Consider the following 26,169-nt stretch of genomic DNA (forward strand, 5'->3'; position numbering starts at 1 on the left):
TTAAAATGACCATGACGGGAAAAAACGCGATCCAGGTGGGTCGTGGTTTGTGCGAGGTGATAGGGTCCTGTACTAACAAGCCATACCATCAGTCGCTACAATAAACAACCTCACCCCGAAAGCACCCAGTTTGCCATATTTGTTCGTTTCAAAAATGGCAATGGCGGGCCGGGAATAAACGAGATCGGGAGGGAGGGGGGGGGGGGGGGTTGTGGTAAGTGTGTTTTGATAGGGAACATCCTAGACTAACATGCCGTATGCGTAATGTGAAATGAAAACAAAGCTAAAAACCTTACCTTCTCGTCTCAAATTTGACTAAGCCAACCTTGGTAAAGCCAAGCAGAGCACGCATCAAATCTTCAAGCGGTTTATGTGGTTCTCGCTCAAGCGTCCAGTCGAATGTTATACCGAGCGAGACAGGTCCCAAATGGAACGCCCGGAGTTATGTAAATGAACATCAAGGGTAACATACGAATTGACATATTACCATCTATGACAAAACTGACTAAAAACAATTTTCAAGACAACACCACTGGTTAATTCAAATTAAGTTGGCATATTTTAGCATTAAGTGTAATGTACATTGGTACAAGGAAGCGATTATGCAACTTAAAATGAAATATGACTTTAGCCCGTCTCCGTGCCTGGCTGCCCCACACGCCTGGCGATTTTCGCCAATGCATTGAAAGAGAAGGTACTGGTGAAATGTACAGGAGATGACGGCACATAATGCTGGAATCATATTACTTCGGTATTGCAACAAAATGACTTATTTGTCTGGATATAAAGCGGAGATGAGTTCCCTGATCGAGAGGCCGCATCTTTTATTCAATATGCTGGTGAAATGGGTATTGAAATGTTAAAATTAATGGGACTAGTGATGGATAACGTCGCCTTTTACAGTTTTGAAATGTCGAACAGGCTTAAATCATTGACGGCCATGTGGCCTCCAAGGAAGCAGATACCATCATCTGTCAGAATACAATAGGGTCGGACACTTTTCCATAGGGGCATTTGCTACTTCAACACCGGTGTAGAAGTTTGAAATGTCCTCGGATACAGAATGTCCGGGAACAGAGGACTCCATTATGCGCTTTAATCGCCGAAGACGAAAGGTGCGCTATCAATCTCACAGATCTCTATAGAACCATACCTAGTCAGCCTATGTATAACTTGTAAGACGTTTCCCAAACCACCTCACAACATTATCAGTGATCAACATTAGTCTGCTGTTGCAACAGGAGGAGGTGCATGGAAGCGAATAGGCACATTATCCTTCTAGGCCCGGTGTAACATCTGTGGTTGTACCCCATGTTTCAGTGTTTCCAAACAATAGGCAGCTAGAGAGACCATGACTTTTCAATAGGGGGGATACACAGAAAAACTCGTCAATCTATTTATGAGCGTTCCCAAACAATGAGGGGAAACACTCAAAAACATCACACCAGTTGTTCAAAGCCTGGTTGACAGACAATGGGTGATAGGAATAAAGACTAGCAATTGCTTTTACTGAAAACTCCATGTACATTTACACTAGGCCTTTCTGTACAAAACTGAAGTAAAATCATTTACTAGTCTTTATTCATATCACCCACTACCTTCGTGCAGCTGATCTTTCGATCAGATAGTGACCCTTCCCGGCGTCCTTGGTTGTGACTTTGTCCTCAGAAGCCCATTTAAGGTGAAGTGGAAACAGTGAAACCGGAAAAGAGTTGCGTAGTAAGTGCTTCTCTGAACTTGCAATCTTGATTCAAGAAACGACACGATCGCCATCTTCAGGACGATCAAAGAACTGAACCGACTTGGTCTTGTCATAGGACAAGAATGATGGTCTTGTCATAGGACTAGAATGACGGCCTTGTCATAGGACTAGAATGATGGTCTTGTCTTAGGACTAGAATGATGGTCTTGTCATAGGACTAGAATGATGGTCTTGTCATAGGACTAGAATGATGGTCTTGTCATAGGACCAGAATGATGGTCTTGTCATAGGACCAGAATGATGGTCTTGTTATAGGACCAGAATGATGGTCTTGTTATAGGACTAGAATGATGGTCTTGTCATAGGACCAGAATGATGGTTTTGTCATAAGACTAGAATGATGGTCTTGTCATAGGACCAGAATGATGGTCTTGTCATAGGACTAGAATGATGGTCTTGTCATAGGACCAGAATGATGGTCTTGTCATAGAACTAGAATTATGGCTTCATCATGAACTTCGTTACAGGCTATTGTCTTCCCATCGCATTCGGAGGAGGTACATCTGTCGCTTGACCAGAACCCCGCTCGTCCTCGGGGACAAGAGACAACAACAAAGAACTAAAATAAACACAAGTTTTATCATTCAAATCAACAAAATCAAACAAGGAGGCAAAGTAACGATTATTTATATTGTATTTATTATCAAAATTCAGCAGTAAATCTATACGCCAACGAAACATACTTCTGAATAACTTCGAACCGTTTATACTCAAGCTTCACTGATGTAAGACCAGTTGATACTAACGAAATCGAAACAAAGGGCCCAGCCAGAAGATGATACCATAACCATACGACAACTGGAAGTCGACGACCCCATTATCTATTCAAACTGAACATACTGAACACCATTGAACGACCATATAGAACATGAAGCTTGAATTAGATGTCAGAAATGGTCTTATATCAGTGAAACTACAGTACAGTGGAAGCAAAGACTTAAACCCATTTTTCAAACTTGATGAAACACTGAGGCTCCTATTGGGAGCTGTAAAATTCCAGTATCAAAACATAAATTGTACTCTTCATCTTGTACGTTCTGATCTAAAATATATATTTATGAAACTTTAACCTATGCATTGTATAAGTCCATTCGAGGACACAACAAACATATACTGTGTAGACGGTATTTAGTCAGTTTCGGTGCGTCTGTTTCACATAGGCCTATTACACGTGAAACAGGCCTTTTGTACAGACGCCCTTCAACCGGCTAAATATTTTGACCATTTCAAACAGAAAACGCAGTCGAACAAAGATATTAGTGAGGTTTCGCAACCACCCGTTTAGGCCCTACGACGACGTTCATCTGTTGTGTGAGTTTACCTGAACAATAGATAAACGTCGCCGAAGGGCCTAACCGGGCGGTTGCGAAACCTCACTGTTCTCTCAGAAGTATCTAAAACACTGGCTTAATCAAAACTTGACAGCGCAAGGCTAAGCACAAATGATTTGAAAAAAAGCACAAAAGAATTTACACTGCCAATTTTGGCAAGTTGGCGTGCAGTACTGACTGTTCATAAAATGGACCTAGAACTAATTAGCTCTCCATGGACATGTCGCATATGAATTGACTACTCACCACAGCATAATCCCTGGGATTATCAGACCCATTACATCAAAGCCGGTGGTACAATAATTCACATGTTGTTCTATTGAAGCCCGGGTATGTCCTTGCAAGAATGGGGGCGCTATTTATGAATGCGATTAATTCAGCTTTGAGTAGAACAGAGTGAAAATCCGGGATGTTTGCATCCTTTTTTTCACGTTTTGGCCTTATTTATAAATGCAAAAATATCTGGCAGTAAAAAAGATATAAATCTAATGACTGTTACAGGTCGTCGTTAAATCAAAAGCACACCAAGGTGAAATTATACAAAAAAACGAAAAAAATGGCAGCTATCCCAAGTTTACAGGAATGTTACTTTTCGCAAGTATTTTTGCAAGAATTTTCGCAAGTCCTAACATTCATCATCATAGTCATAAAATGGCTGCGTGAACTGGCCGCTCTCACGATCTTGCAGAAACTGCTGCTGATGGAACTCGGCCCTCCTTCTTTGATAAGGATGAAGCTCAGGCATCGAGTTCCGACGTTCGTGATGTCGAAACGACGGCATAAAAGGCCCTGGTCGGTTTTCTTGCATGGACATACCGGAGTAAAAATGATGCGACAGATATTCACGTCTGAATTTGTGTGCGTGCATGGATTTGGTACGTTCTCGGGGTTGGCGGCGGAACTCTTGTAAGGCATTACCCACCGGTGTTTCTGTGGGAACACTGAACTGAATGGACCCTTCATGTTGATGTTTCGCCTGGAAATCACCTGGCATCTCTCCGGGGTAGGTCCTACGTAGGGTAGGTTTATGTCTCGGCTGGAAATCACCTGGCATCTCTCCGGGGTAGGTCCTACGTAGGGTAGGTTTACGTTTCGGCTGGACATCCGGATAGAATTCCTCAACATCATATTCAAAACCTCCGCTGGGAAGAGATTGCAACACGCCAGGGTTGAACTCCCCAGGATATCCGCTGGTTCGTCGCGGTTGCAACGCGCCAGGGTTAAATTCCCCAGGATAACCTCCCGACGGTAGTGGTGGCAACGTTTCAGGTTGGAAATCCTCAGGGTACCCTTCACTCCGCAAAGGCTGCATAACCCCAGATTGGAAGTCATCGGCAAACCCTCCATACTGCAGCGGTTGCAACAAGCCAGGATGGAACTCGGGATCCTCTGAATACCCACCATGCATCAGCGGTTGTGAAGCGCTTCCTGCATTGAAAGCACGTGGAAGATACTTCCTAACGAGACCCACACACAAGACGTAACAACGAGGTGGATCATAAGGCTCATCAGCGTTGTAACCCGTCCACGGTCTACCGGTACTGAACAGTAACAAAACGGGCTCCTCTGGGCGGTTATTCGAATTTATAAAATTTGCAAATCCATCGGCGTTCTGAGCAGTGAATGGGAATCTGTAAGTCTTATCAGATATTTCGTCATGGATTTCTATCTTGGGTTTTCTTTCCTTCGAAACCGCCGGACAGGCTCCGAGTTGCCCTAAGAAGCATTGAAGGACACCAACAGACGGACAGTCGGTTCCTTTGTTGACGTATTTACAATCGATGAGTTTGGTCGGGTGAAATATCTCCTCAATGCTCGATTTCGCCAGAGTCAGCAGGATTGTAAAAAGCGACGAACGATTCTGGGTCTCATACATGATATCGAAATTCTGCGGCATCCAGGATATGTCCGGACGATCTACTCTCACGATGTTTGTATCAACAAATCTATCGTCATTCTTGTGCGGCAGTAAAGTGACGGCATCTGTGACGCTGGTAAGCAAAGACTCCTTCAGTGCGAATTTGTACCAAAGTCCGATTTCCAAGGGCGTTTCACACTGAAGTGACTTTGTCCTTGCATTGGCGAGAGACTCACCAGGATCGAAGGTGACAGGTCGGAGGATTCTGTGACCTATTGGATCGTAGCTAAGGTAGCAGTGGGCTCCATCCCAATTCGTCTTGGCAATGATGAGAAGCGCCCGGGTATTCATCTTGTGTCAGAATAACCCTGCAAGTAAAAGATAGACTTTTTTGAGGCGATGTCACTCAAACGAGCATGCCGTCACTCAAAGGGGTCACTTGCTGTGAACAAAAACTGATTTTCAAGATGGTCCCTGGAGAGCAGGAAGTAGGTCAAATCGTGGAAACAAAAAGTATCTCCGGGCATATTGCCGTAAGATACCATCATGCTTAGTTTCAGCCATCTAGCCACAGCGGTAAAGAAGCCTGCTCCATGGACAGATTACGGTGGACGACGACACCACCCTGGTATCGTATAAGCTCCCGAAAGGTGAGCTAAAAAGCCTATAAAAATAACTGCGGGTTATTTTGGAAAAGTAAATTAAATAAATTTTAGTCATATAAAGAAGTTTTATTGAGACAGGATTAAAAGTTTCAAGTTAAGTCTTTGTCAGTGTTGATTTATTTGCAGAACCTTTCAGGCAGGTCACACACAATGTCGATGGGGCCATGCACTATGCAGACAACTGCTATGAGGGTAAGGCACAGTAGAACCTCCTTTAGTGGACACCTCTATTAGCAGGACAGCTCCCTATAAGGGACACTGGTTTTGCTCCCATATTGGTTGTTTCCATTGATTCAATTTCACCTCTGTAATCAGGACACATCTCTTTTAAGGACGGCATTTGTCAGGCCGGAAGAAAACAATTCACAAAGTGTAATTTTGCCTCCCCCAACCAGAGAGAGACTTGCCCCCCCCCGACCAAAAACGTATGCCCCTGGTAGAGTAGCCATAGGTTTCCCAGGACTGTGCAGGTGACCAAATCATAAACATTAAGCTTAGTGACATTTGTAAGCATATACATGTATAAGACACGCAGATGTGACAGTCACACACTTTGCTCTCAGTCTTAGGATCACAGTAGAAGCTCACGATGACAAGAGTGGGTGAAAAGACGAGTCACTCACCTTGATTTTGGAAGAGAGGCAGGCCAGTATCATTCACTATGAAGACCTACTGTAACTCTCAACATGAGATGCACCTGAAGAAAGAGAACAGCCATTAGGCCTACACACTGGATGTTGGTGTTTACTCAGTGAACACTGTACCAACAGGTGTAAATTCATACACGCAGTTTTCTCCACAGGATTTTCTCAAAGTAGGGTGGTATCCTTGATACTCAAGAAGCTTTGCCACTGTGCAACAGGTAGAGTGGCCAGCAATTTAAGGTAGGTGGCCATTAGAAATCATTTTTTACCAAATTTGAGAGCATGGTAGTGTGACTGCTTCCAAAGTAGGGTGCTAAGTTGTCATGCGACGCCCCAACAAATGGCCTTGTGGAGAGCACTGACATGATTGACTGATTCAGTGATTGCATTCAGGCCAGCTAACGTACCCAGAAATCAAAGTGGATTTCTTTCCCCTTGAGAGAGAACCTCAGAGAGAGAGTCAGTAGATCCTGGGACGTGAGCCTAGGAACTCCCTGAAGAGTAGGCAGAAGGAAAATAAAGAGTGTCAATCATCGTAGTGTCCATTTGAGCAGTTCCCCTAACACAACTACAAATGTAGGCTACAATACATACAAATATACATGTGTTCCTAACAGGCCACCGTATAAATCAGAACAAACTCATCAACTCCGAAATTCCTTTCGGTTTTACCTCGCATTATCAATCTATGCTGGAATCCTACACGGTATGCTACCAAATACGGCACAAGCATTCGATGTAATGTCATGATGTTACAATCCCGTGACACGGATCTGGAGACACAATGCAAATTCATCTCCTTCACCAAATATGCAAGTTGCCATTCGCCAGCCCCATGCGAACTCCTCGTTTTGTCTGTACCCATTCACATGCCACCACAATTGAAACATAAAATACAGCCAGACGTAGTAGACTTGCTGCGCAATATTGAGGCGACTATATGAATATTGGTCGTTAATCACACTTCCCAATGAATTTGCCGATAAATTCAGCACTTACGCCTAAAAATCGATAAAGTTTGGGAACATTTTGGAGTGAAACCCGCAAAAACGTTGTTGATGTCGTCAAATTGACCTCATTCCAGATAGACCGACATCATGGACCAAGTTAAAAAACTAGGTGAGCGGGAGTGCACACAGGTACCCTACATACCCCCGTCTGTTAATTTACACTCCTGTGACCATAGAACTTTAGAGGGACGATTGTGTGCCAGGGTCTGCTAGATCATTGATCGCATTCCACTAGAGATGATCTGTCAATCGAAGGCCTGATCCCCCCCCCCCCCGCCCAGTAAGATCTGGTCAATCATACCCGAGTCCAGATGGGTAGTGAGGGCACAGACATGTGGAAATAAGAGCTCAATACCCCCCCCCCCCCCAATTGACTGACAAACACACGCACGGGCACACACCCACACACGTCCCCCCCCCCCCTCCCCCGCTGACAATAACATAACGTAAAATAATGTCACACGTGCCTGTCGTGAAGTGAGAGTGAACCCTCGGCCGCGTAGTCAAGTGAAGACTGGTACTTCTCCTTTTTCCAAAACTCCCTCTGACATGGTTCAAAGGCACGTAAGAAGAAGAGCAATCCCTTCCACTGACAACACACATTTCCACGTTCCAGTAGGCAGCCTAGCTATCTCTCTACTGAAACGCATGGGGACATACCTGACTATCCTCATCCTGGCACCAGTTGTTTTCAATACCGGTATCTCGATTGACGTAGGAATCACTAGGAGAAACAAAGACAAACTATCCGTGGTGATGATGTATGTGGAAGTGGAACGCAGGTTTAGATCACGGCAGCCGAAGGCTGTGTTGGCCTATGTGCGGTCGAGACACCTGGCATGAGAGTATAGGCCTAACACCAAGTTCTGTACATACGTGTATTGTATAGACCTTTGCCTATGCCAATTATATAACCCCTGACATATCAAGTGCTGAATGGTAATGCAGTAGGCCAATAGGTCTACATACCAGCAGGTCATGGCTATCAGCTTATAACAGGCGCGGGAAAACACTGAGCTCAACGCTCCACCTGGTATAATTGATTTATCTGGATCACAGGGACATGAAGGGCCCTACGTTCTGATTTCCTCAGGATGACGTTATGTTGCAAGCCAAGCAGTGACATGTTGTGTGTTGAGCCTTTCCGCTTCCGTCACACGCTCCGACTCGTGGTCGATCAGCTCAGTCGATGGCCAGAATTTGAACCACAGCACCAGTTTCTGCCAGTTACTTAGCCGACAACAGAACAGTTGGACAATTATTGGACTAATTTTACATTCACAAGTTTGAAATCTCACAGATAGCTGGAGTGTAGACCCCGCTACGATACGACACACACTTATTTCATGTATGACGAACGTTTCGACTTAATGATGTGCTTAAAGGTTGTGCTTCCATACACGTTTCGTTGCGGATTTATACATGTAGGGTACAAGACAGTTGTAGCAAGCGGGTGTTAGCGTGGCTGGGGATTGTAAAGCAGGGGCACGCGAAGGTGTCACCTCTTGACATGACCCAACGAACTGAAAACGCACTTCCAGGCTGGGAGACCCAAGACCAGTGATGCGCACGCGCATTCGGTCTGCCAAGCCTGTTTCTGTTGTCAGACCAATCAGTAAATAAACAAATTAATCATTCAATCATTCGATCAATTACTCAATCAATCACGGGGACCTATGCCAACCTGCGTTATCGTCTCAACCGTTGAAGGTTCAGTTCCCCTCTGCCCGTCAGATGGCGACAACGGTGTTTCGCAGCCGCTCAACCCGCTAGCTCTTGTGAGGTGCATGATAATCAAAGCATTGTTTTGGATACCACCGGTGGTCTATTAGCATAATCATGTTTCGGATACCGGTACATAGGTTGACTCTGATCACCGAGTAGTCAGTTTCGGGGCACAGAGACACTCCAGCCATGTTCGACAGTCGAACATGTTGAAGATGTCCGACGCCCCGTGTGTCATTGTTTTTCACCAGAGATGGAGCTGCGGTGCATAACCATCCTCACCATCAGCACAAATCAATACCAGTGACATTGCTTTGGAAAATACACATTCTACTAAATAGATGTGGCAAATGGCACCAGGCGGCGAGGTGGAATATTGATGAGTTTTCGCGGGAACTCGACACATGCGCAGTATAATCCGTCGAGCAAGACGCATGGTGCGTTCTGAGAGCAAACACGCGCGGATTTATTTGTAAAATCATTCCAGTTCGGATTATCAGTCCATGGACACTTAAAATGGAGAGGAATATATTTTGGATATGTTTGCTGGCGTTCATGGCTTTAACTATAGAAGGTAAGTAGGCTTTATAATTGCTGCTGTGTGCTTTATTCACGTTTTCTTGGCGAGCTTGTCATTGCTTGTCAGAATCGGCGCGTCATCTCCCGTCTCTGCTGGCAGACGCCGGTCGGTGTCAACCAGGCGGTTGACTGACATCTGTCTCCGTCTCCAAAAAATATCATTTTTTAAAAATTTGATTGCTTATAATCTATTGTTTAACATGGAGGAAGGTAAACGGTATGGCATTGATAGTGGCAACACGGATTGGTAAGGTCACTGTGAAACCGTAGTAGCCTCATTTGGTGAGTGCAATCATTCGGTCAGTTTTTTGAGGAGGGTGACTAAAAATCCAACCTTTTCACAGACGTAAAATCATCGCTGTTGTTTGAATCATTATATCAGCGAGAAAAACATCAGGAATCGAACAATATCCCGATATTATCTTGACGTTTGCTGTAAATAACTTCAAAAAATCGATTTGTCGAAGCTGTGTTACCGTATGTCAGCGTATACATCGCTATTCATATGTCAATACGTGGTCTGAATCCCACTGTACACGTTCACATGATGAAGCTTTATACCTTGATCCAAACTCATTTTTCACACCAGCCTGGCGCCACAACAATTCGCGGCAAAATATTCATATACATACAATGCGTGTTAATTTGAACGCAGAGGTGAAAATGAAGCGCTATAGCACGTGCGGCGCCTGATTGTGCATGGTTTGCATGAGACGGTGTACAGAACATTTAATTCCCTTGAGAAGAAGTCCTACCCTATTGTTCAATCGTTGTTCATGGAACTCCGCGCGTAATAGTAGTGTGGTGGTGTGGTCCTATAATGTATCACGTCTTTGTGGAGAATGCTTTAGATTATGATCGTGTAATAGAACCGCCGTCTGATGTCTCCGGCCCTTACGAGAACGTGTGTGTCTTCAACTCAAACCCCCAAACTCCCATCAGGAGCGTAGCAAGGCTCGGGGGGGGGGTTACGCTTTTTCAATTTTTCGGCCAACATCATGGTCCAAAATATTTTTGGCGACTTCTGGTGGATATTAGCCCCTGCCCCCCCCTCGCTATAGCTACATGCACGCCCCTTTACACACGTAGCATATCATTTGGTGGTAATGTATATCTAAATTGCCTATCCTCCCCAAAGGTATTCATACTTTTAGTATACGAAAACGCCATAAAACAGCTTTATTTGAAATAATCATTTCCCTACATACATTGACATCAGGACATGACCTACTCTCGTCAGGCTACTAGTATTTACGATCATGGAGGTCCGTGTTACGACCTATCTTATTCATATTCATAATGGAATATTTGTCAAAATACTCCATAAAGAACCCATGCATTCCTCAACTGACAAATCCACTGCCAAGTGTCAATAGTTTTAGGTTACTTTTTTCAGCGCGGCTCAGATATATGCCAGCCGAGTCGTCTTCTTTCAGAGACACGTTCTAGTTGAATTGGCGGTGCCTTTTCACAGTTGTTGGTATACTGTATGATATGCCCAGGTGTCAAAGGGATCATCTCAAAATTACTTGATGCCACGAAAGACGATAGGCAGAAAACACTGCCGAGTGATGTCACGAGTCAACACACTTCAGTTTGGACCACGCCAGAAGCGATCGGAGATCCATAAACCTCAGTTAATGCACCGCGCTCACGACAAGGCCAGGCCCAGTTGCCAAATCGGCGTTAAAGACGAACGCCAGCGTTAGCTCTAAGAAGCGTTTTTTCCTCAGCATGCAGTTACCATTGTTACATAAAATATACTAATCTATGACTAAGACTCAAATAATCGAACGGCCCCAACACTAATAAATCCCGTTTAATAAAAAATTAACGTATTTTGTAAGTTATTTACGACGCAGGAATGGTCGTCGTAGGAATTCTCCAGTTTAATCCCATTCCCAAACATGTTGGCACGTATTTATTTTTGGCAGACTGGTACCTTTATCCACCGTCGTTTCTGCACAGCGAAAGTAGTTTTTCCTATTTTGCTGTACCACCAATAAAATCAATGTGCACGAACGGTTTACCTCCGTAATGCAACACAAAACATTTTCCATCTCGTACTGCCTTCAAATGATCCTGGTAGTGGTGAAAGATGCCAGATTCTTATTATGCCAGATTCTTATTATCAGGGTTAGAGTACTTAGGCTGTGGCCTTGAGCAGCGCTCTGAATTACTTCAAATGAGTGCTGTATCTCGCTGTATCTTTGGCACTTGGTCCAAACATTTCATGGCTTCTTCAGATTCAAAGCAGTCCACCAGACTCTGTTTAACATCGAGCTCGTACAATGTGATACATGTAGACATTCAGGTTTGCATTTCGGGTGTTTTGCGAAAACTCGCTATTTGATGCCGAATGAAACTCGCCAAGTCTCGAAACTCTGCATATTAGACACCAGAAGATGACCAGTTTGAACCCCCTAGCTCCGGACTTAAGTCTCCCTCTAAGGTGGGCTGGGACTTGTTCAGGGAGGGTAAATATAGCCTAGCACATAGCAAAACTATCCACATGCTATGGATGGGTTAAACCATTATATCACCATAGAATGGGACCATTCGCATGATAAACAAAATCAATATGTTTTTATTCCGTCTTGCGTTCATATTTTGTATCACACCATCTGGAGCCAGGTTCCCGGGTGCGACGTCCAGACAGCATTAACATATCATAGAATTATGATTTTTTTTCTCCTTTTTCGTTCTGTCGATAATACATTGTAATTATATAGTTGAATGAGGTGAGCTCGACTTCGGCCATATTAGGCGCGGAGCATGATTGATTTTTACACATCAAGCTTCAGGCAATTATGAAAAACGCCATTAGTTTTCTGTCTAATTCATCTCATAATTTGTCATCATTTATGGATATTGGCGTTTAATAAGCCTTAACACAGACGCGTACTCATTGAACAGGAGACTAAAACGCCTCGTAGACAAGCAACAAGAGCGCTCCGACCTGCGATTTAAATCGCATGCGACGAAAATCGCTCGTTTGTGGTTGTCATAGCAGCGATCTGCGGGTCAGTATCAAACCGAGTGATAAAAGGGTTTCACCCGCAGACGAGAGATCGTCGCACAGAGCAGCGATTATAATCATAGGTAGTTGCGATTTACATTACTCGTTTGCGCGGCGCCTTAGCATGTTCCTTGTTGGCCATGATTCTGATTGAAGACAAAAAAACCCATTGCCATTACGATTATTTACCATTGTTGATTTGGGCCTACCGACTCCCATAAAAACGCGTTTCGTGGGGGTCGATGTCATCAGGATTTCCCCGGATATCTCCTTGATAAAACAGTAGAACGATGGAAATAAAGGCCTTGGTGCGTACGCTCTTTGCTTAGAGACAACAGACCGTGTATTGGGCTGGGCCTGCATGAATTCCTTTAACTGCGGGTAAGGGAAAAGATGCGTAGTGGCTTCGTCCAAGGAAAGGCCACCACGAGCCATCAAAACCTCTGATTGGGCCTGATACCTGACTTGGCGAATCGGCACGGGGTTAACCATGGTGCCTTGGTGGCCCAACTGACTGGGACACAAGCATGTGAACGTACAAGAATACGTAAACGCCCTATTTCAACGGTCCGCCCACATCCCACACACTGCACTACAAGGCGAACTGGAGCCCTATTATACTGCTATCTATAACCTTTTTCAATCTTACAATGCTGTTTAATCCATAAACTGGTAATTTATAGAACTAGGCCGAGAAAAAAACCGTCACACGGCTGTGCAAGTGGTGTGAAATCATTGATATACGGAGCCGATCTTTTAATGGCCTCCTCGACACGATGAGAGATGGTTTATCAGGTCAGGAGCTGTATAAACCACTTTCCTCTCGCGAGTCCAAACAATTCTCTAAAAAGTTAGATGTCAACAACGAGAGTGGAATTCTTGGCCTTGATGGAAGACAGTTTATAAACCTGTCACTCAGGCCTGAGGGTAAAACAGCTTTTGGTCGCCCACAGGCATCCACGGAATCTGCATTTGAACCCCCCCCCCCCCCCCACACACACACACAAGAAATCTTAAAGCGTTTTTTGACATTTCTACACTTACTCCGGATGAGTTGCAGCTGTGAAGAGCTAGTGCTCCGTGCTTTGCGGGCAGCCGCCCAAACGTCAAGGGTCTGGTTGGCCGAAACACGTCGCTAACGCTGGCGTTAACTTAACCAGAGTCTTTCAAGTAAATAACTTATTTGAAAGACTCTGACATAGCTTGGTGTTATCTCCTAAGTCCTTTAGACCTTACGCCCAGTTAAGTTAATGCCGGCGTTAGTGGCAGACTTGCTTTGAACAACCAGGCACAGGAGTAGAAAGTGCTCTTCGCTTTCGTTTGGCGTCAAAGTAAACTATGAAAGCCTTGAGAACAATCGGAGCGTTTCGGTCTCGCGGGGTCAGAGGAGTATAATGTTTTCCAGGAAGCGAACAGATTGATTCAAAGGTCGGCCCCCCGCATCACTCTCGCTTATTTGCAAGCAAGGAAAAGCACTTTTAGAATGCAAACCGGGATAGACGTTGATGTTATACTTTATAGCTCATCATCTGTCAGTGAGGAACTGAATTATCAGGCAAGCTGTCTGCACTTAAGAGCTACGGTAAACACGCCTAATTGATAGATAATAGGTTTGGTGGTATGTTTTGTCACGATACATGGTTTTCGGCATAACTTACCTCTATAATCTACTTGTGTTCCGTCTTCAACAAATCAACTCGCAGGTCGAGTGCGGCGGAGCTGTTCAAATTACACCCCTGAAACAGTCTGGTAGGCCTACTTGTCTGGGCAGCCAGCCTCGATCCAGGCATTGTCTTTGCATGTCTTCAGCAATAGAATACACCGAACGTAAGCCTCTTGAACGAGGCCGAATGAAACAAAACCTGAGTAAAAACGAAAAATGCTTGTAGCAGTATTAAAAGAGTCCGTTGATTCGCAATTCATGATTTCATGTTTTGATTGATAGATAAAAGTAAGTTATGATGGAGCTAACTGTTTAAAATTAGACTGCACGTTCTGAAAATTGGGCTAATCAAAAGTGAGATGAATGTAATTGAAATTAAACATGTACGAATAAATGGGATTTGCTGGAATGCAAGTCGAATGCAAGACCCGACTCATGCTGCTAAATCACCATGACACCCATCGTGTAGAGAGTGATGGCTTTGGCTGGAGACATTGGGTGATATGAATAAAGAGTAGTAAATGCTTTTATCTAAAACTCCATGTACATTTACACTTGGTCTTTCTGTACAAAATTGAAGTAAAAGCATTTGCTAGCCTTTATTCATATCACCCACTCGATGCACCAGGAAGATGAGATGGCACCGAGTTAAATACATGCACATGTAACCTGACAGTTTCATTTCACCCCGCAATGTTTGTTTATAATGTTAACCGAAAGGTTACTCCATTCGCCCCCAAACAGCTCCCGGGTACAACTTAGCAACACTGACACACTCGCGAATGATGCTGAATTTAGCTGAGTTATCGTTTTGACTGGAAGGTTAAAGAATGTAATCATTTCATTGGACGTATGTCAAGTGTTCCTTGCAAATATCGTTGTGATGGAAACACACACATAAAATGACAGTGACAGTGACAGTGTTGCACGCGGAGAGATTCCAAGATTGTGTTTGACAAAAATATCCACTCATTCAAATCGTCCGATGAGAAAAACCCGACTAAAAGTCCGGGTTAGGATCACTTTAAACTCGTGAGTTGCCCTGTTCGTCCCCAACATGCTTGAGCTCCACTGAGTTCGTTACCCTCGATGAAACTCTGACTTGTCCTTACGAGTTCACGAACACAGTCACTTCAAGTCTCCACAGAGGCACTAATATGTAGCAAAGGTCTATTTCGACCCCTATTCTGCCTCGGGGTTGCTATATTGAGCAGATCTCACCTCACATGTCCTATATGGCTCGGAATAATTGCTATTGTGCGCGAAGTATCTGTGTGTGAATCTTCCCCTTGTGCCCCGAAACTATTTCTGTACCTAGTGTTGTTTGACCTGCATCTTTGAGCGTCTAATGGTTTGTCACGGCACTAATTTGTTTCATAGCTTTGACAGAACGCGACAGGTAGATATTGAATAGTCATTCAAACTCAAATTAATGTTAGTAGTGATTATTGGTGTGAGGTTGGTGCTCGTCTAGTCATCATTAAGACAGGGGCGTATGCGTAAATACAGGCGAAATACATGATAGATGCGAAAATGAACTTAAAGTAATCGAAAAGAGAGAATTCGATACTAACATGCGGGCGGGGAGAGGGGAGTAGAGGTTTATGAGCGAATTAAGACGAAATGTTAGATACACGTGAATAAAAAATGGAATATGAACTTTTAAGTTCACAAAAAGATAGAATTCGATAGAGCTCTGAAGTTTCTGTTGATGCAGTCAACTTTAACCTTAACGGTCAGCCGTATTTGTCGATCGTATATGAGCAGTGTTAGGAGTAAACTGCATAAATGTCTCCATTGAAACTCTCTCAGAAAGGTGTTCCGTATTAGTATGTTGATAAAAGTTATCAATTCCTTCTGTTTTCTAGCCTGGGTAGATGAGTCTACAAATGTCTAATTACTCTTATTTTTGTATTTTATGTCGTATAAGGCTAAGAGTTATCCATTACCTATCCAATCAATTTCGTATATCATGGCAAAAATACGCGGACGGACTGAACGCGACCACTGTCCGGGAGGTATCAACTAACCAAGCATTATTAATACATGCAGTTGCCTGACACAGTTTTCGCGCTAACCATTATAATCACGCTATGAATTGGCGACGCTCCCCTTTCAATATCGCTGTTTGACAAGCATTAATAAACGTCTGAATAGCATTATCAGAATGTTACTATTTATATCAGAATTCTGTTTCCTATTTCTGTTCCTGACGTATCTAGTTTGGCGTATCAACCTCCCAGTCCGTGAAATAATAAAACTGCTGAAGGATACATTTTTGTTCTAAAACATTTCAATTTAAACAACGAATGATATGGTTTTTTAATGCTCTCTGACGGCTTCCATGTGCACCAACCCAATACAAGCAGTCACGGGCGCTGAATTCAGATGAGGATTCGTTGACGCACAGTGCATTTACACTGCAGACAGTAAACTGCAGTTCATTACAAATAAAAGTGTTTCAGAAATGGCCGGGTCAATTTGGCAAGCCGCTCGCCGAACAGGCATCTTTTTTTGTCCTGTTTGGAGAGCCGCTTGCCAAACAGACTAAAAAGCCACCCTGTTCGACCAGCCGGGCTTGCCAAACAGGTAACAAATCTACCCTGTTTGGCGAGCTGGAGACTTTACTTTAATATTAATGAGTTCGGCTCTCCATTCAGGACAAGAAAAAGTCGCTGTTTGGTAAGCCGGGCTTGCCAAGTAGTCACTTCCTTCAGAAATACCGCATATTAAAAAGCAGATGCATCAAGTTTCATATCATATTCCTGGTTGCTATGTGATTGACGGTAATTTTGTTGTTGTGATGAAACATTCAATATCATCACGCCAACCCGACACAGCACATACCCTGTATATTCAGTCGACATCAATATGACCTATGATTATCAATATCGATACGTTACTTGTTGAAACGCCCACAAAGATTGCACTGAATGACCTTACGTGTGACCTTGTTCAGAGCTGAACAGAACAGTCCACCAAGAGGCATTCCGGGCCAGGTGTGACGGATACAGAACCTTTCCTTGTCATATGCATTTCGTAGACAAAGGGCTGAATGTCATTTTTATAACATCCCTGCTGTGAGTAATGAAAAGTTGAAATGGTAGGAATGTTAAATTGAAGATGAAATCCATTTATTTCTTGTATGTCATTTTAAACGGAAAGATAAAGCGCGAATGAGTATCAATGAAGATTGCATTTTGCGACATCGTAAAGCACAGCCACGTGAGATAAATCCGGTGAAGTGCCATTAGGAAGCACACAATCGCGGAACACATATTAATGTACCACGGCTGAATCAATGTTGAGGATGTTACCATGGAAACGGAGAAACCGGGTCAGGAGGATGAAAGTAGCAGGTGGCAGGGTGGTTGGAGTTGATGCGCTGTGACATTTTTATTTCTCCTTAGGGAATCGTGATGACTAGCTTCAAAGTATCCATGTAGTTTTGAGAAGAAAAAGTGTACTCTAACGGTGACTTTCTACACTAAGATGTGCGTGTATTTGTGGCATTTTACATCAAATAATCCCCGCTCATACAGGATCAAACACTCTCATTAATTACAGCATCATCTTGATAAGTGTTCATTGTTACTCTCCATCTAACAAAGGGATGTCCACCAACGCCGGCACGGTATTGCGAAATGCTGGAGTCAGCTTAGCAAGGGTGTGCAGAAATATGGCGGACGAGGTGACCGGCAAAGTGGGAGAATACAGCCATCCGCGCAAAGCGCTGGATCAAGCTTGGTGATACCAAATACGACACAAGTCCCCTGGGTCACCTTGGAAAATCCATTCCCAAGACTCCCGAGAATCTCATCAGGCCTTCCAACTTACCGAGCAGCCTGCCCTGAATAGTCCTTCTTGAGGCCTGGAGAATGGTTGCCTCACAAGAAAACCAGCCAAAATTTGTGCTCATTGGTACGTTTTCCAGAAGCTGTGTCCATCTGGTGACAGGGACAATATGACATCATATGCACTGGCAATGGAAGGCCTGCCTGATTCTCTGCCATCTGGGGCATTGCTTCTCCGGGATGTGAGTGCCAGAGCCATAAGTTCTTGTCCTTGGATGGCGACCAGCACTCCCAGGTCCAGCAAGCGTCCTCAGTTACCCGCACACAGACAAAGGGATGTGACAAACCTACTCTGACGTAATGGGACGGGCTAATCACCATCCTTTGGTCGCGTGGCAAGTCCTTCATGTGATGCAGACGTCAGACTTGCAAATCGTCGGATAAAGGTCATCGCTTCGAGGAGTCGGGGAAGTAAAAAGCTCTCTGATTCATTGCGCGATGGGCGGTGGATGTCCTTTTTTGGTGCAGGCGCCAGACCCTGCAAATCATCGGACAAAGATCATCGATTCGAAGAGTCGGGGAAGTTTTTCTTGTTTCTGTAAGGTTTATCTGCTCGTCGCTTGTCCTGCCCTGAGCAATATCATGATTAGTTTATCAAACACAAGCCTCAACTGTGCTCTTGGAAACAGACGTTTTTATGGATTCACATCAGTCCAGCAAATGAGACGCGAGAAACAAAGGGGCATCATTATCATATAATTCGGAAAGAGAATATCGGGGGGGGGGGGGGGGGAGGGGCATATTCATGCGCGAGATATGCTACATCTCTATACTTTTCTCTGACTATATTCCGCAAAAACATGAAATACAGCGCCAGCCTCATAACCGCAATCTGATCTTTCTTCCCATCAACAAGGAGGTTCTTGCATTAACTCACTGCATCTACTGGCCTGAATGACTTGATGTACCAAGGACCGAGTTTAATTTTGGGGAACCGGGGTGAAACGGTTTCCACATTCATTCACGGTCGAACCGTAAACGAGAGTTGAACTCATCTGTCGTGTTGTGCAATCGCGGTTCCAAAATATGGCTGTGTGATTTTTGTGTCGTCACTTTTGTCGGCGCACCGAAAGGAAAGGCTCCTGATTCTCATATCAATGTCAGCAGCACCACGAATGCATATCATTGCCAAGAGAGCATTTCATACTTTGCTACGCACTCACTCAGACAGAGAACGGTTAATTGTGACAATATCGCAGTCATCGCGCCGCACCTTTATAACAAATCGAGCAGCTGGGGACGCCGCGACCAGGATTATTCTAACTCTCTAAATAGCGTCTTAGCCACGTGTTTCAATATTTCATACGATCTAATTGTCTCATTAGTTCTATTCAAATGCTAATTACTGCGAGAAGCATGCGTCTGTTTGTATTGAATAAACATTTTGGAAATTGGGTGAAGCCACTGGAGAATAACTTTTTCTCGAAAAAAGGTTGACAGCCATGTTTTTGACAGTGTTCTCCAGGCTGATAATGACTGCCATGTTTTCGAGTGTTGGCACTCAGTCCAAGGCAACGCTCTTTCGCTGTGCATTTGCTACACGTGAAATGTGTCAATGCGTCCTTGATGTATTGAAGTGACGTGAAGAGTGAGATGAGCTAATGTTGTGCCCATAATGATGAACTCGGTGTGCTAGTACTCTGAATGGTACTTGAATGGGTACCGTTCAGATCGCCTTATGAATTTTTGGTATAATCCATAGGCAGACAGGATGCCAGGCGAGAACTTGTCTAACAAAATATATCGATTTATCCGTGCAGTAGTGAATGCATAGCAGGCGAGAACTGGCAGGGCAGACTGCCGATATCGTGAGATCACCTGATCAATATACATGGACTGGGAAAGCAGATCACGCACCACCTATCATGGTTACAACTCTGCCTACGTCCCGACAATTTCCGAGCATGAATTAGGACATGCGAAGGTACCCGATGTCATGGTGGCCAGGTCGTTAGAGCCAAGCCAATGTGTCTAATCCGTAGGCAGACAGACATGAAGCCTTAACAAACAGCGAGAGATTGATGACCAGATTATCAGACTAGAAAATGAAAGACCAGACATGCCAGATACCTAACCTGATATCGATTTGTCAGTGTTACTGAATGCATGATAGTATGCGGCAACACATACAATGGGTGCCTATGACCTCCTGGGGACGAACCTTGCTACGGTGAACTGTACAGGGTGTAAAATAATATTGTTGGTAGTCTAGAACATTATGTTTTATTTGCCCCTTTACCTCGCAGTTGTAATAATTCAGTCGTAGCCCAATATTTTCTTTAGACAAAGCCCGCTCGCACCTCGGCCTGAATTCCCATTGTTCTACAGACAAAGCCCGCTCGCACCTCGGCCTGAATTACCATTGTTCTACAGACAAAGCCCGCTCGCACCTCGGCCTGAATTACCATTGTTCTACAGACAAAGCCCGCTCGCACCTCGGCCTGAATTACCATTGTTCTACAGACAAAGCCCGCTCGCACCTCGGCCTGAATTACCATTGTTCTACAGACAAAGCCCGCTCGCACCTCCGCCTGAATTTCCAATGTTCTGCTGTATTGTCCGAGGGTGGTCAGAGCAAAGGCAAATCTTGATAACATCAACTTAGCGATAGGATTTTGTCTGGTGAAATCCTTGTTGAAATCTATCCATGGTCCTCCTGTGCTGCCCCGAGCTACGCTAATCCACCATTTACATTGCTATCTCTGTCTCGACTGAGATGACGAGTATTCTGGATTCTGCACTGACAATAGCAGCCAGTGGATCTTTTCTGCAGACAAGGAATCCCAATAAACATCTGTCAGTCAATGAGGCGATTTCTCGGATCAATATTGAAGTCTTGTGCTTCATTCTGTCATCGCGATTCCGTGTAGGTCGCAGACGGCTGAGGACGTCGCTATTGAGCCTGGGGCTTGATGGTTTCATTAGGATCAGTGTGCATGTCTCGGGCTGCCGGCATCCCTGGGGACATTGCGTGGGATGTGACGAATATGCGGCTCGGTGTAGCAGCCAATGTATTGTTATCCTCGAGTAATCGAAAATCGTTAGGAGGAATATAGGCTTGGTTTGATCCAGCTCATGGCGGCTTTCTGGCGGTGAACACCAGTCCTTGTATGATGATCCGCAAACGCCGGCAGATCAACATGATCGTTCTGTATATGTACGTTACTTTGCCCCTCACCTCGCAGTTAAGATAATTCGAGCTGAGCCCAGTACACGATCATTGTCTTCAAACAAAGGCAACTCGCTCCCAGGCCATTACAATTGTTCCACAGCCTTGTTAAAGGGTCTACAGGACAATCTTAACAACATCGACCGCCACGAAAAGTCTTTTAGGGTGGTGTATAGGTCTCAACTGACGAGGACAAATAAACGTAGTGAAAATGGCCTGCATGGTTCGCCAAAGCCAGGATATTCTCGTCGGTCAGTGGTCAAACTGCCAGTGAAGGGAGCTTGGTTGAGTCAGTGGCCATCACAGCTCGAACCTGTAAGCTTAAGGTCATGCCGATCCATCTTTCACGAAAGGAGGCGACTTTAGGACTGATATTCACCGCCGATAGGCTGGCATTAAGGTGTATTATCGAGCCAGTTATCATAATAGTACGTGGCGTTTAAGAAACCGCCCAGTGAACATTTCACAACCTGAATGCATGAATCTCCCCCGCCCCCAAATGTTGATCAAACTCATCAATTATTGATACCCAACACCTGCACCCCACACTACTCAAATCACACCACCTCACACTACTCAAATCACACCAAGCCACATGTATGGTGTACAAAATGTCCATAGTATATAATGTGAAACAAAACTAGAGTACACGTATACAGAAGTGTTTGTAAAGGTTGTACCTCATTGATATTTTCCTGAAGTGATGCTGTCGTATATTGTGCCCATTGATATTTACTCCCGGTGGTACTTAGCATATCCGTACCGCATCACCTGCTCAGATCAATGCGCGACAATGGAAGCCATATTGTACTTATGTATGTGTGAATCAGGGTTATCAATTCAAGTATATGCCGGTTCCCAGGCACGTGGCAGGACGTCAGTGTGAACGTAAACTGAGTCAGCAGGAGAATTAGTCCCACTCTATTGTCCAGTGGCGTGTTAAGGTGCATGGATAAAGAGACTAACGGCCTGGTTCATATCAATCCAGTGACAAATTGTGTTTCTGACATTTCTTCAGAAGTCGAAGGTTGTCAGTCACACAAGCTGACGTTACAACGTACAGTGTAGAAGGGAATTCAGTCCGCTGAAGAAAATGTCCTGGCATTGATAAATGTGATCAGTTGTTATATGGATGCATCGAGTCATTGACCATTGACAGGGTAGGGCAGCAGTCAGTGGAGTTACTTACGACTGAAATAGTATTCGAGTATCGGTCTAATAGTACGAGACGGAGACAACACGTTTACACGTATTCAAAGTCAGACAGCTGCCAATAAGGGGAATGTCAAGGGTTTGCAAACCTCAATTTCCACGTAGATCGCGGCATGGCTTAGAATTCATTTGTATGCAGGCTGCACGATTAAATATCAAGCATTGTTGTCAAGTGGGAGTAAGCTCCAAAACTACACGTGTACATGGTTGTATACTCGATACTCTAAAAGAGTGACAAATAGTGCTTTAGGGACGAAACTGCTGGGAACGAATTGTGGTGGCAGGACAACTACATATGATGGGGCGGGTCTTGGTTCTTCTCGGACCACTTTGACCATCTGCCGTGGTCGAGAGAAGACCAAATGTGGCAAAAGTTCCAATATCGCGATATATTTCATATTTGACATCGGTATTCTCATACTGTCAATGGGCTGTTTCCGCCGATTCCGCTAAGTCACCATTGCTAGATTTACGATCTCAACTTCATCCAACATACAATCGAACAACCCGCAATAATCAGGCGGATAACATCCACCCACTGCACCATAAACATAACAGGTGATGATAGCCCGCATCCGGAGGCAGTAAATCGTGGCGACGAAATACGAAATACTTCGATCGATCAAGTGATTTATTGCTATGGCTAAATACTGATACAGCATTCAAATTACCCAGCGTATCTCTAATAGTTCTAGACGGTATTTTCTCTGGAGACTCAATTAGTTTTATGAAATGATAGCTCAATTTTATGGTATTTTATGGCGTCTGAATGTGGGTGGGTTGCATTTATGGTCGAAGATATATGCCAGTGTAGTATTTCGAAATGTTGCAAGTTCAAACGATGTAAGCACGAGCAGATAAAACTACGCCATTTCCTCTTTTTAATCATGGAGCGGCCGTGACCTAAAAAAACACCTTCCAAAACAGCTGAATCGTGACTTGCATCAGAATCGTATGAATAAAATGTCCGACCACATTCTTAATAATATCAGATTAAACGACTTAAAATATAATAAAAATTGAAACCAGGCCTTTGAATGAGACTTTCTTTGAATGATGAACTGTGCTATGTATGATGGCAGTGTATTTCCGATGGATCTAAATGAGATGAAACAGTATCTTGTCTTGTCGTGTTGCAACAAACTAATTTCCATTTGTGCCTAATAACTTTGCTACACCCTGTCAATGCTTCAATATGAGGACCAAAACAATTCTACTTGATTTGATTGCGGCAGGGCTAATGAATAAGAAATGATGTTTACATTATTGTACCAGTGCAATTATATTATGTTACTATTGTTAGTGTATGCTATACAATGTAATTAGTGGCAATAATGTTACTATTAATAATTGAGCATGGCATGTATATGTACATTATACCTGTCAAAATATTGTACAATACTGTCAAATGGACATTGCTTTTTATATTACCTAAAAAGTATGCAGACGCCGTTCTTCTTTCCAATGGCGGATGTAGCAATTCAAGTCATTAATCATGTCAGTCTCTCCTGAAATGAACGGTATAACCAGGTTATTTATACTTGGATCCTTTGCATTTGCCGAGAACTGCTCGAGCCAGAGTATCCGAAACTGAAATTCAGGTTTCAAGACCTTAACATCGGGCTACTTGCATCGATACATTATGACAAATATTCCAATATAGCGAGAAACAACACAAAACTAACTGTCATAATATATAGCTCACAAAAACATTACCATCAATAACAATGAAATATTAGGCTGCGGCGTCATCATATTATCTGTTGGATATAGAAAGAGGAAGTAACGTTATTTCTCCCTGATGTAAGGCAATGAAATTAGTGGAACGGAATACGTTTTCGAGACGCGGCTGATAAACCATCAGGGTCGCGTTTTTCTGCATAATCGTGATGATATCAGTATCTAAGTGTGACAAATCGCTATATAAGCGCTAATTATGCAACGATGTTTCAATGTTGCGTAATGCTAGTTCTTAGAGTGTGAGATGCAGCTCCCGTTACATTCATGTACGCAGTGGCGTACATCAGTGACTTGATAAAGCGTGCTCTTTTTAGTTATTTGTGTATTTTGGTACCAGACAGTCTGGAACAACATCCGATATTAGCTGCTTTTGGGCTTTCCAAATATGGGCGATTTTTCAATAATAAAAAATGGCGTTTGTTATTCATTTTTGGGGGTCTTAGGTGAAATATGGCCAAGAACAAGGGCGTCTTTTGAGAAAATGTCTTCCATCTTCAAGATGAGACATATCAATTTTTTTTCTTCTTCAGGAGACACCACTTGTGATGATTTTGATTATAATATTCAATTTCCATTTCGTTATGCCTCATAGAATACATATGTATCTGTATTGCCTATGCGATCGTTTGGCATTTGCATTCACAAAGGCAAAACATGGATAATCTTTTTATTTATTAAAACCTCCTTTGCAGGAGAAACAGTACACACATACATCACAGTTCGTTTGGCAATAATAAAACTAACACATGTACATTCATTTGTTGCATAGAAATTACACAGCTAAAACGCTTTCACTAAGAGCCTCGCTAAGAGATATGTGTCAGAAGATTTAAAAACAAACTGGCCATGATCGAACACAATAAAATTATGATCAAATGTGGCGTAATTACACTAACTCGTTAATTCGAGGTCATCCATTCCAGTTGTCAACGAAATAAATTGAATTATGAAAATAACCTTTAAATGTATTAACGCTTGGTAATCATGTAATTGTCATCAGAACTTAACAGGACAGAAGCTCCAATTATATTTGTTTTACCGGGTATGCACGTCGACTGTTACTGACAGATTGACGGTATTTCAATGATCCTGTTTGGAAGAGTCACGGTCCTGCTGGAAGCCATTTTCGGGTAAAAAAACAACATATCTTATCACCTACTTGTCCTTTAATACTTAAGCAACCATAATAATAATAATAAAAATAATGAGTCTTTTATATAGCGCAATTCCGTGACACTATAGTTCTCGCTCAAAGCGCTTTGGGATATCATATTATTACCCCGGTCTCCACAGAAATCAATCAGGGGTTTCAAGGAGCAACCAGAAGGTGCTCACTTGAACTCAACCAGTAGGGGAACTAAGCAGTGACTCGGCCAGTGTCGAACCCACGACCTCCTGATCATGAGGCCGACTCTCTTCCACTGCGCTACCGCTGCCGCATTGATCTCATATACTAACTACATAATACTACATTTTCGTTTGTCTTTCGTTCCAGGTAAGCAAAATAGCACCAGTTAACCAGAAAGGTAGGGATCACGTGTGGAAGTATACGATAAGTTCTTACACCAAACATGGAGGTGTTAAATCTTCGGGAACTGTACTGCTGTTCTTGGGATAGCAAATATGTCATGAAAGAATGATTGTTCCGTTCTCCAAATGAAAAACCAGCCTAAGATCAACTGGCTACCCACTATAGACCCTATGAGTGTATCATCTAATTTTATCATTGAAAACTGTGAAGAGCTACCTACACAGCGAATTCAATACAAGGTTCTCATATTTGCTTTTAAAGCAATCTATGGACTGGTTCCATCTTATATTTCCGAGCTCATTGTCGCGCAGTCTCACTCGTTTGACCTGCGATCGCGGGGGTGTGTCAGGCTGCGGGTGAGTCCAAAGCCGGTTGTACCATCATACGGTGACCGGGCTTTCTCTCTC

The 26,169-nt window shown here is 43.6% G+C and overlaps 2 protein-coding genes across 4 annotated transcripts in view; one reads left to right on the top strand and one right to left on the bottom strand.

Annotated features, from left to right (window-relative positions):
• Positions 1-2,378: 2,378 nt before the first annotated feature.
• On the bottom strand, positions 2,379-8,133 carry LOC135502061 (uncharacterized). 2 transcript variants are annotated; one of them, XM_064794543.1, is made up of 4 exons: positions 7,931-8,133; positions 6,668-6,754; positions 6,240-6,313; positions 2,379-5,319 (listed from the first exon to the last, which is right to left on the bottom strand). In XM_064794543.1, exon 4 carries the CDS (start codon positions 5,300-5,302, stop codon positions 3,719-3,721), a length of 1,584 nt encoding a protein of 527 aa, XP_064650613.1. In that variant the 5' UTR covers positions 5,303-5,319; positions 6,240-6,313; positions 6,668-6,754; positions 7,931-8,133; the 3' UTR covers positions 2,379-3,718. The 2 variants fall into 2 exon arrangements, with proteins under 2 accessions (XP_064650613.1, XP_064650614.1); XM_064794544.1 differs by lacking the exon at positions 6,668-6,754.
• Positions 8,134-9,412: 1,279 nt separating this feature from the next.
• Positions 9,413-26,169, top strand: part of LOC135502062 (protein amalgam-like) — a 37,240-nt gene continuing 20,483 nt past the window's right edge. For both annotated transcript variants that reach the window (XM_064794545.1, XM_064794546.1), the window contains exon 1: positions 9,413-9,569. In XM_064794545.1, coding sequence (XP_064650615.1) covers positions 9,512-9,569 — 58 coding nt within the window. In that variant the 5' untranslated portion in view covers positions 9,413-9,511. The remainder of the gene's footprint in view (positions 9,570-26,169) is intronic.

Source organism: Lineus longissimus, chromosome 18 (assembly GCF_910592395.1).
Source record: "Lineus longissimus chromosome 18, tnLinLong1.2, whole genome shotgun sequence".
Taxonomy (NCBI): Eukaryota; Metazoa; Nemertea; class Pilidiophora; order Heteronemertea; family Lineidae; genus Lineus; species Lineus longissimus.